This window comes from Microtus ochrogaster, linkage group LG8, assembly GCF_000317375.1.
Source record: "Microtus ochrogaster isolate Prairie Vole_2 linkage group LG8, MicOch1.0, whole genome shotgun sequence".
NCBI lineage: Eukaryota > Metazoa > Chordata > Mammalia > Rodentia > Cricetidae > Microtus > Microtus ochrogaster.
The window spans coordinates 20,960,329-20,981,996 of record NC_022033.1 but is presented as its reverse complement, the minus strand read 5'-3'; the positions used below and the strand labels follow the sequence as shown (position 1 = coordinate 20,981,996).

The 21,668-nt window shown below is 42.8% G+C and overlaps 1 protein-coding gene across 2 annotated transcripts in view; it reads right to left on the bottom strand.

The window, feature by feature from the left end:
* The window catches only part of Mroh8 (maestro heat like repeat family member 8), a 79,063-nt gene that overhangs the window by 3,534 nt on the left and 53,861 nt on the right, over positions 1-21,668 (bottom strand). For both annotated transcript variants that reach the window (XM_005363024.2, XM_026787108.1), the window contains 11 exons: positions 19,526-19,686; positions 13,678-13,813; positions 11,491-11,681; positions 9,985-10,119; positions 9,455-9,569; positions 9,011-9,151; positions 7,367-7,531; positions 6,350-6,505; positions 3,420-3,542; positions 1,713-1,812; positions 834-899 (listed from right to left, as the gene is read on the bottom strand). In XM_005363024.2, the coding sequence (XP_005363081.1) occupies positions 834-899; positions 1,713-1,812; positions 3,420-3,542; positions 6,350-6,505; positions 7,367-7,531; positions 9,011-9,151; positions 9,455-9,569; positions 9,985-10,119; positions 11,491-11,681; positions 13,678-13,813; positions 19,526-19,686 (1,489 nt within the window). The remainder of the gene's footprint in view (positions 1-833; positions 900-1,712; positions 1,813-3,419; positions 3,543-6,349; positions 6,506-7,366; positions 7,532-9,010; positions 9,152-9,454; positions 9,570-9,984; positions 10,120-11,490; positions 11,682-13,677; positions 13,814-19,525; positions 19,687-21,668) is intronic.

Genomic DNA, 21,668 nt, shown 5'->3' with positions numbered 1-21,668 from the left:
TGTGTGGGTAAAGGCACTTGCCACCAAGCCTGATGAGCTGAGGTCTATCCCCATGACCTCATGGCTGAGGAAAAGAGTCACTCCTGCAATTTATCCTCTTACCTCCATACACATACTATGTAAATAAAAATGTTTTAATTAAAAAAGCAAATTGTTTAGATTTTTAATTTGGTTATGAAAGTAGCGATTTTGGATTAAGGATGTGCATTTTCATTTCTTTACCTTTCCCAACTATCTTTCCCTCCAGTGCTAGGGATTGAACCCTAATGCCAAGCTACATCTGCACATATTACACAAACATCCTACCAGTAAGCTATATCTTCTACACAACTATTCTTAAATGGGCCTGAGAGCTCTTTGAGCTCAGTCTGCAGAGCTCTACAGTTACAGAAAGTTTCACCCACTGACCGTTGTAAAAACAGTTCTGATGGTTGCCTTGATGGCTATAAAGCATCCCCATGCGAAGTCCTACACTCTGTAGCACAGCTGCTTAGACAGTGGGGCAGTCTCCGAGGTTCATGTGAGACATCTCCATAATTTGTTAAGACAGATTTCTAGAAAGATAAGGTTTTACTTTCTGACAAAATTTAGGATTCCCCCTTAGACAGTCAGTAAAGCTGTTTCCAGACAGATAGGATCATATTCTTCCTAAGGGGTCTTAGATTTAGATGAGACCAAAATTTAATTGAATTATAGTCACTTGTGCTTTTACTGCTGCATAAGCCAAGAGTTTTGGATGCCAGACTCAGCTGTGCTACAGAGGCTGCCCGTAGTCACAGAACCAGATACCTTCCAAAACAGTGAACTCAACATCCAAGTATGTCATTACTTACCATTCTCTATCCAGTCAGTACCCTTCATCTTGAGCTCACTGGGATCCACATACTTTGATAAGATCCCTAAACACAAGATGGTAAATCTTATTTTTATTATTTAATAATCTAAGCAGATAGCAGAATTAGCTTTTTGTTAATAAGGCATATTCAAAACAAACTCCAGCCAGGCATTCTGGCTCACACCTGTAATCCCAGCACTTGGGAAGCTCAGGCATGAGAACTGCCATGAGTTCAGGGTCAGAGTGCAGAGAATAAGAGACTATTGGGTGTCAGCCCTGAGACATCTGTCTCCCAGCCCTGGGCTCAGGTAACACTGTAGAAGAGGGGGCTGAAGGGATGCATGAGTGGAAGGAACAGGTGTGTTGTAGAATATCTCCTAGACATTACATTCACGAGCTCAAAGCAGCTGTCATGGCCTGCACAGGACTGGGCCCAGTGACGTTCTGTCACCAAGGACTTAGGAGTCCCCACATACCCTGAGGATTTCTAGGCAGTTACAAAGATTCCTGGGGAAAGGGGTTTGTATACCTCCCTGAGGACCTACGGGCAGGTAATGGTTGCTGGGAGGGGCAACGTGAAGGAAGAAACATTTTCCTCAGGGTTAGTCACTTGTAAGTTACCCAGGCTCCTATAAATAACCCTTTACCCATGCTCCTATGGTAACCCTAAGTAAATTCATTGAGTCACGAAAATACAAGACATGAAAGTAGGAGAGAGACTATTTGGGAAGAAGGGGATCAATGGGAATGGGTGAGGGATAAGGGGGTTATGGGGTGAATATGATTGCAATACATTCTATTTAAAGAAAAGACAGGACACTGGACACAACATAGGAAGGGATAAGATAGCTATACAAATGAAAGGGTTTTCTTTTACCTATAAACAAGACAGCTGTTCTTCTGATGGGAAGTTTTGGATCCCTGGAATACATTAGGGTTTGGTCTAGGATGTTTATTTTCCCCTTGCTTTTTTCTCCCTAAGTTGATGGGAAGAGTATATAACAAAGTAGCAGGTGAGTAGGCAGTTCCTGAATTGCTACAGTGACTGTCACAGTGCTTTGCCATGATAGAAGCCCCAGTAGTTAACTCCTCAGAATACCCACGGAGCACACCTGCCCATGACACCTTTAAAGTCACCCTGGCTTCTCTGCACCTCTGTCTTCTCCCCTCTAAATGCACCTTGAGCTTTAACTTCCCTACCGGCCCTTCCTGCCTAATCAACCCAGCTCTAAGTACTTGCAGGCGTCTTTTCCTGGCACATATTAGTTTCCACTTGGAGTTTCTATTTTAGTTTCTTAGAAGTTCAATATGAGATCCAGGTGGTTCTATTACAATCATTTCTAGAAAACTATGCATGGCCCTTCTAAAGCTACCCTGGATCATACAGGCTCTGCTGGGTTTGTAAAAAGAAGATGGCATCTGGGTCTCAGGGCTAGTGACATGCTGTCCTCTTCTTATTTTATGTTTTTTTTAACTATTTTTTTTTCATTTTACATACCAATCCCAGTTCCCACTTCCTCCCCTCCTCCCATTCCCTCTAGCTTTCCCCTCCCATTCCCCATCCACCCCTCAGAGAGGGTGAGGCACATTGCTTTGGGGAAGGTCCAAGGCCCTCACTACTACATCTAGGCTGAGCAAGGTGCTGCCTCTTCTTATAAGGCTACGTACTACAGCAGTCCGTACTTAGGGACTAATGCTCTAATGCAAAATAAGACAATCCACTATATCAAGCAAAGGGCTAGAGACGTGAAGACAATGCATAATTATTTCAATTTATCTCATGTGGACATTTGTTGTTGTTACTTCAACAAAGTCTCATTATATAGGTCTGGCTGCCCTGGAACAGCTTGGCTTGAACTTACAGAAATCCATCTGCCTCCACATTCTGAGTGCCGGGATTAAGGTGTGCATCACCAAGCCTAGCCCAAGTAAAAATTGTTTACTATATATTATCAGTCTGACCTTATTGCTTCTGATGCTATTAGTGGGGCTCTCTAGTTTATCGGTCACTTTGTTATTACTATTATGAAACAAGGTCTTCCTCTATAGCTCAGCTTGCCCTCAAACTCACTCAGACAGCCTCCTGAGTGCACTATTACAGGTGTGTGCCCCCACACCAGCCTTTTGCACATGTGAAGCAATGTGTCAGTAGTGAATTTGTTGGCTGGTGAAATGGCCCAGTGGGTAAAGTGCTTGCTATGCAAGCCTGAGGACTCAAGTTTGATCCCTGGAACCCAAATAACAAAAGCCAGATGTGTAATTGCAGCATCCCTGCAGTGAGATGGGAGACGGAGGAGACTCACAGCAGCAGGAATGAAAGCCCCTCCCTCACAGGGAAGGCAAGGACTGACTCCTGGAAGTTGTCCACTGACCTCCACTTGCACACTGTGGCACACTCAGTGTGTGTGCACATACACATAAAAACGTGTGTTTTTGACTAATCAGAACTATAGAAAAGAGATCTACCTCTTGAACATGGAGCATAACTACTGCTGTGAAGGGATAGCGTGGGAAATGTTTCCCACATGTCATGTGTCTCCACTAAAAGCTAGCAGAGGAAACAGGGTCACTACTTCTCACATACAAAGAATTTGCAGACCCTTCTAACTTCATTCGGTTTGATGTATAAGGGATCTTTGCAGTACACTTCCCGGGGCAGCTTCCATTTCAGGAACTGGGCACATAGAGTCAGGACTCGTCTACTCTCCTGTGGGGGCAAGAATATAACAGGTCAGCATTTTCAGACAGTTTTTAACTGAGGTAAACTTTCTTTAGGAAAACTGACACCAAAGTCTAATGTAAAAAGCCAGTAATTTCAGAATTACTCTGAGTGAGGTGAGGAAAGGGAATGAGCTGGTGGTATTTTGCTTTCCTCCTGAAGACCCTAAAGGACTCATAAGCCGGCAGGGTGCCAACAAGGATGTGGAAACCACTGGTCTCTGTAGAGTGAGAACTAGCAGATGTGGTACGCAGGTAAGATACACCTTACGTAGCCCAGGCTCTAGACAGGATTCATTGCGCAGGTGGGATTCTTCTCTAGCTGTCGTGCTCGGTCCACTAGATATTTGGGCCATAAATATCCTCTTAAGATGGTGCGTGTCTTTAATCACAACACTTAGGAGATAGGGCAAGTGGGCAGATCTCTGAGTTAGAGGCCAGCCTGGTCTACACAGCCAGTTCTAGGCCATCTAGGGTTACACATGACACTTTGTCTCCAAACAAAAGCAATGACAAAAACCAAACCCTTTGAGGATTGATAAGAATTAGTTCAGCTTCTTTGTGTAGCAATTTGTAGATAGGCAGTATCTAACCCAAATACCCACGCTAGGGTTTTACGCCCTTCAGAAATTCTCACATGCATACACTAAAGTGCTGGTTGCAGAATTATAACCATGAAAACCACACAGTCTAAGTGTCTGGAATAGGAGAATGGGGTAAATTTTAGATTAAATGATGTAGTTCCACATAACACTGAAAAGAAATCATCTACACTCTTATAATAAAATATCATAAATACAGTGATAAGCAAATATGTTGAGAGGTTTATGGAAATACACAACATAAAGTTTAAAACATGAAAAATAAACTCAGTGTGGTGGTGCACAACTATAATCTCAGCACTTGGAAGGCAAAGGCCAAAAGGACAGCAAGTTCAAGGCCAGGCTGGCCTACATGGTGAGACTGTCTTAAACACACACACACAATCACATTCACACAGATGAGCCAGACATTGATGGCACACACCTATAGTCCCAGCACTTAGGAAACAGGCAGAACAATCAGATCCATCCAGGATCAAGCCTTGACTACAAAGTGAGTTTAAGATCAGCTTGAGCTACTACAGACCGTATCCCAAAACAAAAAACACAAAAGAGAGGTGAGGGAAAGGAAGGGAAGGAATTCCTTCCTTCAGAAATGACTAAAGTTTGGATGACAGGTCTTGGGGGCTTCAGCTGGCACAGGTGCATGACTTACTTGTTACATTTCTTTGGTTCTGTCCTAACCCTGTCTAACACTCACCTCTTTGCTCAGACTCTTCTCTGAAGAACTTGACTTGGCTAGAAGTTATTCAAGTTTGCAGGAAAGTAAACTCAGAGCCTTGGTGGCTCTAGGCCTTTTCTGATTGCCAAAAGATGGCAGATTGGGGGGAGGTATCAATGTACCACCTGCATGTGAGCCCCAAAGATATGCTTCCCATCAGCTGGTTGACAACATCTGAGCTATACGTACAGACATCTGAAGTGTTTCTAATCTAAGGCTACAGAGCTATAGACCTTTTCACACAAGAAATGAGGGCCCACATAGATATTACTTCCTGTTTCTAAGCTTTTCTTCTCTCCCCTCCCCCAAGACAGGGTCTCACTATGTAGCCCTGGCTGTCCTGGAACTTGGTCAATAGACCAGGCTGGCCTCAAACTCATAGAGATCTGCCTGCCTCGGCTCCCAAGTACTGGAAGTAAAGGTGTTCACCACCATCTCTGACTTTCATTTCTGTATGGGGAAACACAAAGACAGAGCTCCAGAATGCTTTCTGAATCCTTGTGGTCTAAACTTTCCTCTCTGGAATGACAGAACCGGTGATCATAGTTAGCATGATGGACTGAGTAAGCTTATACTGTGTGTGTGTTACTGTACTGAGGGTTGAATCCAGGATCTCACATGGGATAGGCAAGCACTCTACCACTTAGCTACATTTCCAGCCCTTTCACTCCATTTTTATTTAAAAATTTTAATTACATCTATCATCCATCTATCTATCTGTCTGTCTGTCTGTCTGTCTATCTGTCTATCTGTCTGTCTCCCTGTCTCCCTGTCTCCCTGTCTCCCTGTCTCCCTGTCTCCCTGTCTCCCTGTCTCCATGTGTGTTTGTAGGAATCAGTTCCTCTCTTTCCAGTCGGGCTTGGCAGCAAGTACCTTTACCTCCTGAGCCATCTTGTCAGCCTTACTCTTTTAGGTTACCCACACTGGCCTTGAACTTGAAAGCCTCCAGCCTCGGCCTCCCAAGTAGCTGCGATTACAAATATATGCCATTATTCCCAGTCTGAACAGACACAGTTAATGCTAGGTGGCTTAACTGAAAAACCACAATTCTTACAGCAAAACCCTTGGAAGGCTTAGGAGAAATAAAGACTCCAGTTGGTCCAGAAAGGTTACTCTCTAACTTAACTCCAACACATTCCATGTCTCCAGACCATGGGGTAGTCATTGAAAGAAAAGAACACGTTTGTCATTAACTCAGAGTTTGTTGAGTTGAGCATTATATTTCGTGCTCTGTGCTAGGCTACAAGGTGATAATACACAGTTTCTCCCCCACAAACACCTTATTTTGCTACACAGAAATTAAGAGTTTGATTTCCCGTAATTTGCTCAGGAAAATGACTGAAATGTAGTTTTGTGTCAGAGGACGTAAGGGATAAGAATGTGACTGCAGTCTGTGTCCTCGAGGAGATAAACACTATTTGCAGAGCTAGATCTGAACTCAGTTATTCACGGCTGAAAAGAGACCGGCATTACCTTAGCTATTTCATCATTGTCATCCTGAGAAAACAGCAGTAGTGGGACCAAGCTTTCCAGGACGTGGTTCTCCACACACTTCTTATCTGTGCATTTCACAGCCTTTACTGAGGCTCCAAAGAGAGTCATGGAGAAGCGATGGATGCCATGCCTCACCTAAGAATGGAGGATTCACAAGGAAACAGCTCACTGAACATGCTCATACTAGTTTATAGGAACTGTGGGGAGTCTGGCACATCAATCTCAACATGGAGCTATCTAGCCGCATGGAAATATCAACTATACAGGGAGATAGCAAGACCTGTGGTTGATACTCTTGTTTCTGAACTGTACAAGCAACAAATAGGTAGTTCCACCTGCTGCTGAAAATGCTTGTATTCAATCCTGGTATTAATCACTCACACACTTTTTTGCTAAAATTCAAAACCCTAACGAGCATATACTAAGGATTCAGGTCAATGTGCTTTATGTGTTTCTTTTAGAAAAATCTTTGTGATTTGGGACAAGGATATAAGTACAGTCCATCATTTTGACCCATTTCTTTCTCTTTTTCTCTTGTGATCCATTTCTTACTATTCCTCAGCCTACACAACTTTTCCCCCACCCACAGAGCAAGGTAAAGCCTTGGTAAATCTATATGTCTCAAATTTTAGGCTGTTTTGTTTTGTTTTGAAACAGGGTTTCTCTGTGTAGCCCTGTTCATTCTGGACCAGGCTGGCCTTGAACTCTGAGATTTGCCTGCTTCTGCCTCCTGAGTACGGGTATTAAAGGCATGTGCCAACACCACCCTGCTGTATCTCAAGATTTTTTAAGTTTGAAAAACTTAAAAATCAGTCCAAAAAGAGGAACATCACAGATTATCTGGAAGGGTCTTGAAGAAGAAGATCTAAAGGGCCTCTATAAATGAGAAAAATTCCATTATGAGGGTAAAATAAAATGACCTTATTATAATCTCAAAATCTACCAGCTGGTAGGTGCCCACCCACTAGGGAAGAATCTTTTCTCTCGTTGTCTTACATCACCAAATAAGGAGAACAGGATCTTCATCATGGAAGCCAAGGTGGTAGAGTCTAGTGTCTTGACAAGCTGCATGAGTATCTGGATGGCCAACAAAACGATCCTCTCATCGGACTCGTGTAAGCTTTCTAAGATGCACGGTACCACACTTTTGATGTCTTCTCTCTGTGTGTCCAAAAGCAGCCATGACCTCTTCTCCCATAGCACATTATCTCATTCTAAATGGAAGGATCCCACACTGACTTAAGTAACCCGGTGCTTGTGGTGGTTTTCTGGTAACTCTGATGGTAGAGAGGGCATAAGAACTATCTCCTTACTATTGGCATGCCTGGTATATAGAGGGGAAGGAGCTGCTGTAAATTGCTTCATAAACAGAGGGGTCCAGGTGGGGAAGGGCCAGGGGTATACCCTCAGCTTTACTTTAAAGAAAAGCTTTTCCAACAAAGGAAAAAGTGGAATGGCCAGCTCAGGCCACAGTGAGCTTTCCAGCATGGAAGTTATTCAAACATAGGCTCAAAAAACTACTTGGTAGGATCAGCAGGGTTTGACTGGGGATCCTTAAAAATCCCTCCCCATTCTAAATCCTACGAGGAAGCAATCTTAGGATTTTAAAACATGTGTTTTAAAAAATATATATTCTTCCCATGGGAGTCAACAAAGTCTAGCACATTGCTTTGAGGCAGGACCAGAGGAGTGGATGGGAGGTAGGATGGGGGTGGGATGGGGAAGGTGGAGGAAGCGGGAGGAGAACAGGGAGCAGGAACAGGGATTGGTATGTAAAATGAGAAAAGATAATTTTTTAGATAAATAAATTATATATATGTATGTATATATATATATACACACACATACAATGCAGTAAACAAATGATCATGCATCCAATTAGCCAGAGTTAGCATATACTAGTATTTGTCATTTTTGTTCCATATATGTATGTATTTTTATATAAAATAAATACATCTCAGGTGGCAAAATTAAAGCCTCAGGGTTATTTCTGACTGAGGCATAGTTCTATTTCTTTCTTTTTTTGTTTGTTTGTTTGTTTGTTTTTGTTTTTTTGAGACAGGGTTTCTTTGTGTAGACTTGGCTGTCCTAGAACTAGTTCTCTAGACCAGGCCTAGCCTCCAACTCACAGAGATCCTCCTGCCTCTACTTCCCGAGTGCTTTGATTAAAGTCATATGCCACCACAGCCCAGCTGAAGCATAGTTTTCTAATGAGACATGCAGAAGACTTTCATTAGGAATGACAGTGATCTTTGTCTTGATGAGAAATATCCTGGAGCATCCAAGTACTGCACAAGGCAGCATGGTGTAAGGCATCAAGCAGGCAGCTGAATATTTTCTACTGTGTTGTAACAATAAGTGCACCTCCCCCACAAAATGCAAGTTTTGAAGTATTATATTTGTGACTTGGAATTTTAATGTTATTTAATTTTAATAGTTTCCACATAACTTCTAGGTATGAAATTAGAACGCTGTAGATGAATGTACAGTGAGAAAGGTCTTCCCCCATTCATTCCTGCCCCAGCACTTCCAGTTCCTCCTTCCTGAGTTTCTTGGGTATCTTTGGGGTTGTTCTATTTCTGTTTTTATTTATTATTATGTATCTATTATCTATTTATCTATGGTCAAAGGTCCTTTTACCATCTCTCGGTGTCTGACAAGGTTGCGTAGTCCCCTCAGTGCAATTATCTTGAAGAGCTTATTCTCATCATACAGCCAGGTTTTCAGGCGGACAGTGGAGTATAACCTGGGCAATCTCCTGGCCACTGGACTCCTTAGGAGCTGAAAGAAATGACCTTGGAGCTCTTTTTCCTTGACGGGAGCTACCTTCCCACCAACTTCAATGTATACATCATTTTCCTTTGAAATCACCAGCTGCTGCACGCAGTACAGAGAGACGCTGGGAGCAGGAACACAGGAATGCTGACAAATGGTGAGAGAGAGGATTTCCAAAGACTTGAGTCTAAAGAAAGCCTCTGTGGCATACACAGAATGGACCCCAGCCTGTCCCAGAGTTGAATAGTTTAGGAAAGAGGTTCTACTGCTTTCTGGGCTTCCTGAATCTAGTACCTACAGGACTCTTACCTCCACAAAAAAGCCTGCAGATGTGAGCTTGTGTTTATCATTCCCTCGGTTAATCAAAGGGACCAACAAGTACATGGTCTTACACGCAAAGAGGTGGCTTCTTTCCAGCAAGGCACTGTAAAAGAGACCAACAGATAACTCAGACATATGCCCACCCAGACGGCATTTCCCAGGGTCAGCCCTCCAAAGCTTTTAGCCCTGCTTTAGGTATTCAGGAAGCATGCCAGGGCCAAGACTTTTAAAATTTTGTCCTGGTTAATTTATAGATACTATAGCTAGGCCTGATGGTGCACACCTTTAATCTCAACACTTGGGAGGCAGAGGAAGGAGAACGGCTGTGAGTCTGAGGCCAGCCTGGTCTAGAGAGAGGAAGAGTTCCAGGCCGGGGACACAGTGAGACCCTGCTTCAAAAAAATTACAGCTATTGTATATTTGGTTACCATTTTAGTTACTGTGGTATTTTTAAAGGAGAAAACACAACAATTCTGCTTTCTGGAGAGAATGAATACATTAGAATAGGGAAGTCTTACTTGGCAAGCAGGAATACTCCCTGAAGATGGCATTCTCCCCTCAGAAGGGTCCATCCATCATTCTTTTCCATGATGCTGAATTCCTGCCAGCACAATGTTCTGAGGAGGAGAGTCTTTGTAGCTTGTATGGCGAAGCTAAGTTGAGCAAAAACAAGCATGGATGGAGAGAATAGGCCTGCTAGTCACTGGGATGGGCCAGTGGCTGTACTGTAATCCATCCCTTTCTAGAGTTCTTAAAGGTGCTTCATGCTCTAATATCTGGAAAGGCCTTCCATATACATTCTCAGCATAAAGAAATTTAACTTGATTTTCTTCCTCAAGGAGTTTGGCAGGAGATCTATGATTCAGAACTGATTTGGGATGCTAAATGGATATCCATTGCATTAAAAAAAGATTAATTTTCTGAGTATGAGTTAGCCTGCATTTTTGTACACCACGTGCAGTGCCCATGGAGGTCAGAAGAGAGGGTGTTTGATCCTCTAGAACTGGAGTTACAGACGGTTATAAGCTGTCATGTAGAAATGAACCTGGATCCTCTACAAGACCAGCAAGTGCCCTTAACCTCTAAACCATCTCTCCAGCCTAATCCATTGATTTAATAAAATTTTGAGGTAAAATTTAAGGCTAGGTATTTGGCTCAGTTGGTAGAACATCTGCCTATCATGCTCTAAGCTCTGGTTTGATCACCATCACTTCAGAAATCAGACATGGTAGGACATGCCTGGGCCTCCAGCATTTAGGAGCTAGGAATCAGTAGTTCAAGGTCAACCTAAACTACAAAGTGAGTTTGAGGCTGACTTGCAGGACACGAAACTGAGATTCAAAAAGAGAAAGGAAAAAGATGCAATTTACACTTCCCCATAAAATTTACCAGCGCAACTTACAAAGTACTTCTTGAGAAGCTCTTCCACACACAGCTTCAAGAGCATGGTAGAGCTGGAAAGGTTCCCGGAGATAACCCGCTCCAGTCTCCTCAGTTGCAGAAGAGGAAACCAAGGCACAGAACCGTGCATTGGTCCAGGGCGGCAGCTCATTAAACAGGTGCATGAGAACTACACATGGGACAAACTGACACTTAGCCTGGCCCTAAAATCCCATGGGATGGTATTTCCTCCCTAAAGATCTGTGTGTCAGCAGCGCTACAAATCTCTACCAAGACCTTACTGAGGAGCTGAAAAACCTCTCCAAGCAATATCCCAGAAATAAGGAATTGTTTCACTGGATCAATCCAGTTTGGGAGGCTGGTTTACTGGTTTTGTCTCTGCTTGCTCTGTCAAGGAAGGGACAGCACAATATCACATATTATCTGCCAGGCACCTAGATAGTGAAACACTGGTACCAAGAAAACTAAAAGCAGCAAATAAAAGCCAGAGGGATCCTCAGCATTTTAGTGTAAGGATTGTGGACCAGTGTTCACGCACGGTTAGGACCACATCTATCCTTGTATCTACTCCAGTGCCCAGGACTCTTAAGTGTTCAGATCAATGAAATCACAATGAGCAATACCACAAAGGTGTGACCTCCGTTGGTATTTCCTGTCCTGCGTACAGGCCACTTGGGATGCTGACATCAGACATGGTGAGGCCGACACTGTGGTGAATCTGGATGAGCAGAGTCATCAAAAGCTGAGGAAAGAGTCGAAATGCAGCTTCTCGCAGCTTGTTTCCCATAAGCACCTCATAAAGGGCATCTGTTGCCTGTGGTAAAAAAGGCACGGGGAAGAATTGAGCGCCTGTTGGTTCTACCACTCTGTGTCATGACTAGTCCACAGACAGAACGGCAATGGTAATTGTATGAAAGGGAGAACAGGAGTAAAGGGACCATTGGAAGTGAGCTGGGGCATGCTCAGAGTAGAGTACATACTTAGCAAGTGGTAGACCCTTGTTTCAATCCCTAGCACCACACACATATTATACATAGTCACACATACACATACACATACACATACACATACACATACACATACAGAGAGGGGGGAGTATGTGTGTGTGCGTCCAGTGAGTAGACCTGACATCCAAAAATAATAACTGGAAGCTATTAGTACACTTTATTAGATACAACTAAAAACAATAAAACAAAACTACAATACAATCTGTCATATTAGATAACAAATAACAATTCAGAAAAGTATCTATTTTTGTATTAATGTATTAATAAAATGCTCTCATCCTTCAGTAAGACAAATGTAAAGGCCCGCTGCTCGAGGTGCGCCCACTGCAACGCTGCATCATGGGGAGCTGGTTGAAAATGAGAGTGTGAAGTCCTTCCCATACCTCCTATATCACAATCTGCTTTGTGTGACTGAAATATACATGTATTTGCCCTAACTTCTAAAACTACACTAACATAACATTTTAGATTTTTTTTTTGAGACAGGGTTTCTCTGTGTAACAGTCCTGGCTGTCCTGGAACTCACTCTGTAGACCAGGCTGGCCTCGAATTTATAGAGATCCGCCTGCCTCTGCCTCCTGAATGCTGGGATTAATGGCATGCAACATCACAGCCCACTTAATTTTTTAATTTTTAAAAAGCACACATTCATAAAAAAAGAGAATAAAAGACAATAGCAAATTAGAAATACTGAAAGAAATTTGGAAGCTTAAAATACTATGACAGTAGCTTGGACTAGACAAAGAGGAACCTAAAAGTAGGAGGGGTGGGGATGAGGAGAGAAGCAGAGCCTCCAGAAGGCCAGGTGGGAAAGGAATCCCAGCACTTTGGGGAGCCAAAGTAGGTTCAAAGTCATCCTGCATTATATCACTAGTTCAAGGTCAGCCTGGACCTACATGAGATGCTGTCTCAAAAACTAAAAGCATATGTACCAATAGGAAGCAGTCTCTGCATGGCCAAGGCCAGAGGTCTGCAGCAGCCTGTACTGTCTGGATAGTCTGGCAGTGAGCATAAGGTGGAGAGATGGCTCAGAGGTTAAGAGCACTGGCTCCTCTTTCAGAGGATCTGGGTTCAATTCCCAGTACCCACATGGCAGCTCACAACTGTCTGTAACTCCAGTCCCAGGGAATCTGACACCTTTACACCAACTCACATGAAATAAAGTTAAATAAAAATTTTTTTTTAAAAAGTGCTGTTTTCAAAGGAAAATTGGGTGGGAAAGCATCAAATACACATGCACAGGTATTTCTAGAAATTTCATTTCTTTTTTGTCTGTATAAGTGTTAGGTTTTGTTGTTTTTCCTTTTGAAAAAATTGTTGCCTAGACTCTTGAGCTCAAATGATGTTCCTACCTCAGCCTTCTGAGTAGCTGGGATGACAGGCACACAACATTGTCTTGGGTTTAGATTTTTTTTTAAATCCAAAGATTGTGTGGCAAAGACTATGCATGACCGGTAAGTCCTAAAGTATATATTGCTGACAAGACCTGAGACATTCTTTAGATAGAAAGCTTTCTAAACCTTAATTAAAGGGTTTTCTACCTTATATATTATTATATTTTTAAACTTTTTTCACAAGTTTGGGTTACTTTAGGTAGTTTTTAAGGCTAGAAGTAGGAATGGTCACACTGTATCACACTGTCACACGCGCCAGCTCTTTCCAGGTCAGAGTCAATGAAAGATTTCATAGATTTACAGATGAGTACTAGAAACAAACTTCAAAAGAGAACAAAAGGTGGCCCTCCGGATGAGGGAGTCCTCGGGGAGCATCCTGAGCTGACAAAGGGGCAGAGCAATGACTTACAGCAACAGCCACATAGGCCATCTTCTCGTGGGTGGTCACATCATGGCATTTCTGCAGCTTTCTCATGAGCCTCCAGAGGACCCAGGTTGTTTTAGACAGTTCTATGTTCAGAGTTCTCCACAATTCAGCCAGGTGCCTAGAAATCCCAGAATAGCAAGCATCATGAGAAGGGCTTATCCCAGGCCTCCCAGGATGGCAACTTTCTTAGAGTCATTTTGGAATTCAGTCTTCCTGTGAGAGGCGTTCCTCTGCTCGGTTCTTCAGGTATCAATACATACTGCCTGACAGTGTAGCAGTAGCTGAGCTTTCACTGCCTGCCTTGACCTACAGCCATTCCTAAACTAGTCTAAAGCATATCAGAACCTCTGCTTTTGTATCACACGATGTGGTGGTCTGAAAGAAAATGGTCTCCAATTTTCTATTAGGAGTTGTGGCCCTGTTGGAGAAAGTATATCACTGTGGGGGTGGGCTTTGTGGCCTCCTTTCTCAAGTTTCACTTAGTGTGACATCAGTCAACTTCCTGTTGATTGCAAGATGTAGGCAGCACCACCATGTCTGCCTGCACTCTGCCATGCTCCCCTTCATGATTGTGATGGACTGAACCTCTGAAACTGAAAATGAGCCACCACCAATTAAATGTTTTCTTTATAAGAGTTGCCGTGGTCATGGTGTCTCTTCACAGCAATAAAATCTTAATTAAGACACGTAGTCATACAAAAGCCAGGTGTTGGTGGTGCACATCTTTAATCCCAGCACTTGAGAGGCAGAGGCAGGCGGATCTCTTGTGAGTTCAAGGCCGGCTTAGGCTACAGATAGTTCCAGGACAGGCTCCAAAACTACACAGAGAAATCTTGTCTCAAAAAACCAAACCAAGGGCTGGAGAGATGGCTCAGAGGTTAAGAGCATTGCCTGCTCTTCCAAAGGTCCTGAGTTCGATTCCCAGCAACCACATGGTGGCTCACAACCATCTGTAATGGGGTCTGGTGCCCTCTTCTGGCCTGCAGACATACACACAGACAGAATATTGTATACATAATAAATAAATAAAAAGTTTAAAAAAAAAACCAAACCAAAACAAAAGAATACAAAAAGACCCACAGTCACACGCTAGCTACTTCTTACCATTCACCTTTGCCAAATGAACCACAGACTGATTACCCTAGAGGTCCACACCATTTTCTGAATTCAGAGCCTTTTCCCCAGCCCTCTCTTGCCTGTCACTTCCCCTCAAATTTCCTGATGCTTTTCAGCAGAGTTCCTATAACATTTACATTTCTTCTTGAGACAGGTTTCCTCAGTATCCCACACTGGTCAGTGCTCTGTGCGTGCTCCTCTGAAGGAAGGGATCATATCTGGAGGCCTCAGAGCTTGGCACAATGCCAGATCCACAGAACACATTCAAAGACATATTATCCCATGTAGTCTATGGTCCTCGTGTGTGAAGAAGGTCAACACCTAAAAATTAACCTCTGATCCTACTTATATCTTAAAATAATATGTAGCAATTTCTCAAAAACACTATAAATTTGACATTACAGCTAAGGCCAGCCTAAGAAAAATATTAAATTTTAGTCTCAAAACAAAACTCCCGTCTTCCCAAATCAGTCTGAACACTGAGACTATCAGACACGATCCCAACAATCATTCTCTGCCTTAGTAATGCTGCCTTTTTGTTGTTCTTGTTTCTAGACAGCTTTCACTCTGTAGCTAAGACTGTCCTGAAAGGAACTAGGTAGACTAGGCTGGCCTCCAATTTTTGGTAATCCTCCTGACTCAGCCTCCTGAAAGCTGGGACTACAGGTATGAGCCATCACACCAGCCTCTAATTTAGTAATTCAAATCTGAGAATAAAAAAAGCAAGAGGATCCCAAGCAAGCCTGAAGAGAAGGAGGCTTGAAAGGCACATGGTACTCTGTAAAAGGTTCATGGCAGAGAGCGGAATCAGGTGACGGGATGAGCATGCGCCAGGAAGGATGTTAGCCATTCCTTTGTTTGCTGTGATTCTGAGGCAATGCCTGAGAAACTTTAACTGGAATGCTCAGTTTGCTGCACACTCTAAGTGTGCTTGGGATTGGAAAGCACACAGTCAGTGACTCTCAGATTTTGGTAGAAAGCAAATTATCTACAGAGTTTGTTTAAACGCTGTGTTGATGACATGGTGCAGCAGGCGAAAGCATCGCAGCCAAGCATGACCGCCAAAGTTTGAACTCCAGGACCCACATAGCGGATGAAGGAGACTAACTCCATCACACTGTAGTCTAACCTCCACTACAGCATGACTAGTTTCCACCCACCTGAGCACACACACTCACACACAATAATAAAACGTGTGTGTGTGAGAGAGAGAGAGGGAGAGAGAGAGAGCATGTGTGGTAGTACACACCTTTAATCCCAGTGCTGAGGAGATAGAGGCAGGTGGATTTCTGAGAGTTAAAGGCTAGCCTGACCTACATAGTAAGATTTGGAACAACCAATGCTTTAAAATGAGACCCTGTCTTATAAAACTAAAATAAATAAATGAAATAAAAATATGCAAGAAGTTCAGGAAATGTGAGGCAGAAAGCCCAAGAAATCAGGGCAGCTTTTCAGTGGTTCTCAACCTGTGGGTCACAACTCTTTGGGGATTTGACCCTTTCACAGGTGTTGCCTAAGACCATAGAAAAACACAGATATTTACATTATGAGTCATAGCAGTAGCAAAATTAAAGTTATGAAGTATCAATGAAAATAATTTTATGATTGGGGGGATTACCACAACATGAGGAATTATATTCAAGAGCATTAGGAAGGTTAAGAATCACTACTTTTGGAGATGGGACCCAGCTGGCAGAAAGTAGGTCGCAAGCCGGATGGTGATATTGTTTACCTTTAATTCCGGCACTAAGGAGGCGGAGGCAAGCAGATCTCTGGGAGTTCAAGGCCAGCCTGGTCCACAAATAGAGTTCCAGGACAGTGAAGGATACACAGAGAAACCCTGTCTCAAAAAGAACAAAAAAAGAAAAGGAAAACAAAGAAAGTAGGTCACTAACAGAAGGGCTTTGAAGTTATGTCCACCCTGATTCTGGCCTTGCTCTGTTTCCTGGTTCTCCACAGTGTGAACAACTGCTCCACTTACCTTTCTTGTTACCACACACTGAGCCACTCTGCCGTGTGTTTTAACAAAGCGATAAGAAACGCTATGAATAAAGCAACCAACTTTGCAACCAGTATGCCAGTCCACCAAAGGGAAGAGATGGAAGAAGCTCTAAGAAAACAAAGGACGCACCTCGAGAGACTTTCAAGCCCTCAGGCCTTATGCATGTTTGAGCATCATCTCTGCCACTTCCAACTAGAATCTTGACTAACCTATAGGTGGGGGCTTGGAAGAGACCTGGCTTCATGGGAGGATCTGATGCATTAGTTCTCACAATGCTTACTTACTGTTCTAGAAGACTGGAGGAGGCATCCCTTGAAACACATACATCCCTTGTGAACAGAAAGAAACAGCCTGACTGCTCTTGTGACGTGCCGAGACAGAATTCCAGATAAGTCAGGACACTGTCACACATATGCTCTGAGATGTCTTTTCCTGGACCCTTGGTAATGAGTTGAGTTTCCCAAAGCATCTCACCTCACACACAGCCTGGCGGCAGTGCAAAGCAATTCCTCTCAGTAGATGATGCGGTCAACCTGGCCTCTCAAGCCCCAATCCCAGCTTAGCCCGGTGCCTTCTGCCTTACTGCTCTTCTTCCCATTTGCGGGGCCTGTCCAGAGATGCTTCTGCTTTTCAGTCCCTCTCTTCTCTGCCTCTGAGGACACACGGGCCTTACCTTTTCTTGCGTGCCTGCCCTGCCTTCTATAGCACTGCACAACCTGTAACCCATCTGCACCAGAGACACAGGCAAAAGGTGCATCTCAAGTCATTCACATCTTCAATGACATTTTTTTCTTTTCTTTTCTTTTCTTTTCTTTTCTTCTCTTTTCTTTTCTTCTCTTCTCTCCTCCTCCTCCTCCTCCTCTTCCTCTTCTTCTTCTTCTTCTTCTTCTTCTTCTTCCTCTCTCTCTCTCTCTCTCTCTCTCTCTCTCTCTCTTTCTTTTTTGGATAGGGTCTTACTATGTATCCCAGGCTGGCCTGGAACCTGCTATGTAGGCCAGCTGGTCTGGTCTTGAACTCACAGAGATCTGCCTGTGACGGTACCATGAAGTTCTTCAGTGGCTCCTGCTGAAGTATAAAGTCCACTATCTTATGCAATATATTGCTGTTTTCTGACTTTTGGTCCTTTAAAACCTGTTTTAGTGTGGTATACCTGTGCTGCTATCAAGACAATGCAATATTAGAACTTTAGTTCATCTATTCAGAAAGGGCCTTTAATCTGAGCACTTCCCATTGCTCACCTGTCTGTTCAGTCTTCCTGAGAGACATTTCATATAAAACTCCAGTACATTTAAGCCATGGGACGGATCAATGACTTAAGAGCAATTGATTAGAGAAATATACAAAAGAATCTTTAAAAGTCCATATTACCTTCCATGTTAATGTATTTATTTTCTCCAGATGGGCAAGAGTCCTTCCATCTGATCTAGTGGTAGAAGGTCTGGTTCAGCATGGAGAACCCAGCACTACACCAAGACATCTGTCCTAGTGGTAGAGCGTCTGGTTCCGCATGCAGATCCCAGCACTACACCAAGACATCTGACCTAGTGGTAGAGCATCTGGTTCCGCATGCAGATCCCAGCATTACATCAAGACATCTGGCCTAGTGGTAGAGCGTCTGGTTCAGCACGGAGAACCCAGCACTACATTAAGACATTAGTGAGGGTCATTCATACAAAGGAGCAGTTTTCAAACAGGTTAGAGCAGAAAAAGAATTTTTTTTAAATAAAGCAGTTGCTCTGAATCACAATATAGGAATCAGATTTTCAAAGGGAATGCTGCTCCAGATTAAGGGGTTGGGGGGGTCTCTCCTCAAGTGTCACTGACTTCCCCATATGTACCTCCTAGACTCTAAGACTTGGAGCTACTACTGTGAAAAAACTCAGCTAAAACAAACAAACAAACCAAAAAACCCAAAACTTCTCTATAGGACCTATTCTTTCCTATGTATATACTTAGATTTTCTCTTATATGGTACATTTATTTATTTGGGGCAAAGCCATTCTTAAATGCATTATGAAAGTGTGATGCTAACATTATGGATTTCATCCCTAAATAACTTTAGTACCTGTCTATCTGTATCTATTTATTTAGACAGGGTCTTACTATATAGGCCACACTGGCCTTGAACTCTCCATCCTCCTGTCTCAGCCTCCCAAGTTCTGGGATTACCAGCATGCTTTAATGTCTACCCTCTCACCACTAGGTTGTCCTTCTGCATAAACAGTATCACTTGACACATAGGCAAATCATATTAACTCAAGAATCTAATAGGGCCAGGTGTGGTGGCACATGCCTATAAACCTAGCACTTGTATGAGTTTTAGATCGGCCTTGTCTACATAATGAACTCCAGGCTAGCCAGGTCTACACAGTAAAACACTATCTCAACCCTCACCACCTTCTAAAAAATCTGGTACAAATGCAATTTTCAATTACAGCTTTTGTTTTGATCCAAGATCCAGTTAAGGTCTTATACTGTCCTGGGTCGTACTGCTTCGTTGCTCTATCACCAATTGATTTCTTTCTCTCTCTTTTTTTTCATTGTTTTAACTTTTTTGAAGAATCTAGTCCATTTGTCTTCTAGAACATTTTTCTTAGGGACCAATCTGTATCTTACCTTCTCTACAGGAGTCTTATTAGGAACCACATTTCACCGTACTCAGAGATGGTTGTGGACCCAATTTAACACAGAAGCTGCACAAGGTTCTATTACCTGTCATATGGCACTGGATGACATAAGAGATGGCTGAGCACTGTATCTGTATACTTGGGACTGGAGATAAACAAACTCACAGTATTTACGATATTTTGCCGGACACTAGGCAAGGTGATTACTGATAGCCGGGCACAGATAACACCTATTATTTCTGGTACCTGAAGAGGAAAAAGACATCACTAAGACCTTGATCCTGTAGGACAGTTGAAAGTCTTTATAGCCATTCTAAGAGGTCCTGGGGAGATAGAAGACAAAATATTTTTGATTTTGTAAAGCTTAGGATGCTAAGGGTTTGATTCACTGCTAAAGCACTGCCCTAGAATATATGAGGGAGGACTGGCATTTGATCCTCAGCACTGCGGAAATAATAATACAACTTTCCAATCATCTTCTAGCAGTGGTAGCTCACGCCTTTAATTCTAGCTAGCACTTGGGAAGCATAGGCAGGTGAATCTCTGTGAGTTTGAGGCCAGCCTGGTCTACACAGTGAATACAGGGACAGCCAGGGCTATGTAGAGAGACCCTGTCTTTAAAAAATGTATATATGAGGGGGCTGGAGAGATGGCTCAGAGGTTAAGAGCATTGCCTGCTCTTCCAAAGGTCCTGAGTTCAATTCCCAGCAACCACATGGTGGCTCACAACCATCTGTAATGGGGTCTGGTGCCCTCTTCTGGCCTGCAGACATACACACAGACATAATATTGTATACATAATAAATAAATAAATATTTAAAAAATAAAAATAAAAAATGTATATATGAATGTATGTATACAAAAATATTTGGAAGTTGCAGGGTGCTTGCCTAGCCTAGAAGAGGACCTGGATTTGATATCTGATTCTCAACAGTGAGGTGTGAGGGTGGAAAGAATAAAAGGAAAGAAGTGCTCGAGTGCTGGGTGTGGCTTGGGGGTAGAATGCTTATTTGACACACACAAGATGCTTGCTTCAATCCAGCACCACAGAAAGAAAAAGGAAAAAAGGGCAAGAAAAGAAAGAAGGAAGGAAATAAAAGATTTGTGAGCTGACACAGATGTCACCTGTATCCTTGAGAAATGGAAAAGTGGGTTTTTGTTTCTCATGTGTTTTTTCTGATTTTTGATCAATGATTACATAGTGATTTTATAATAACAGAAATGTCATGTTATAGCAAGGGAGCCAGCCCTTACCCACTGTCCTCTCTGCTCTTTCAGAAAGCAGAAGCCAAGGCTTTGGTCCAGTTCTCCCGCTGCTTGACTACTGACCATGGCATAAAATGGCTATTATTACCACCAGGTGCCAGAAGCTGGTTGAAGTGTGGGCAGAGGAGGCAATTCTAGCCATAGAAACAAGAGGAAGAGCAGGGTGGTGGTGGCACACTCCTTTCATCTCTGCACTGTGGAGGCAGAGGCAGGCAGATCTCTGAATTCGAGGCCAGCATGGTCTACATAATGAGTTCTAGAGCAATGAGGGCTACAGAGAGACACCCTGTCTTGGAGGAAAACAAACAAACAAACAAAAAGAAAGAGATATGAGGGAGAATCTACTGGGGGTTTGAGGAAAAGTTTTTCTGTCTTCAATAAAGGGACAAAAAGGAAGGCATTCATCTCTCTGGATTGTCTTTATCTGGCTTCTCATGAAGTCTCGGCTAAGCCGGCCACATCGACAGGAAAGGCAAAAGGACGGGACCCTTGATCTTGGCTGTCACTGCAAGTCAGTGAGCCCAGCATAGAAAATATACAGTGTCCAGATTTCCTGTACATATTTAAGACTGTATATTTATTGTAATCATGTAATACAGTAAATCACTTCTTTATAGTAAAAATATGTCAGATAAACATTTAAACAAATATATCATCAAGACATAAGGTAATCAATTGTATGGAAAAGCTCCTGAACTGTCCAAGAGCCATCTGACTTCTCTAATGTGTTCCTTCTGTATCTTTGGAATTTTCTTTTTTATGATTCTTTTATTTTTATGTGCATTGGTGTTGTCTGTGTAAAGGTGTCAGATCCCTTGGAACTGGAGTTACAGACAGTTATAAGCTGTCATGTGGGGTACAGGGAATTGAACCTTGTACTCTTAGTCACTGAGCCATCTCTCTAGACCCCACTATTTTTGCTATTTTTATAGGTTAAATAAAATGGGTTCTTATTCTTTAAA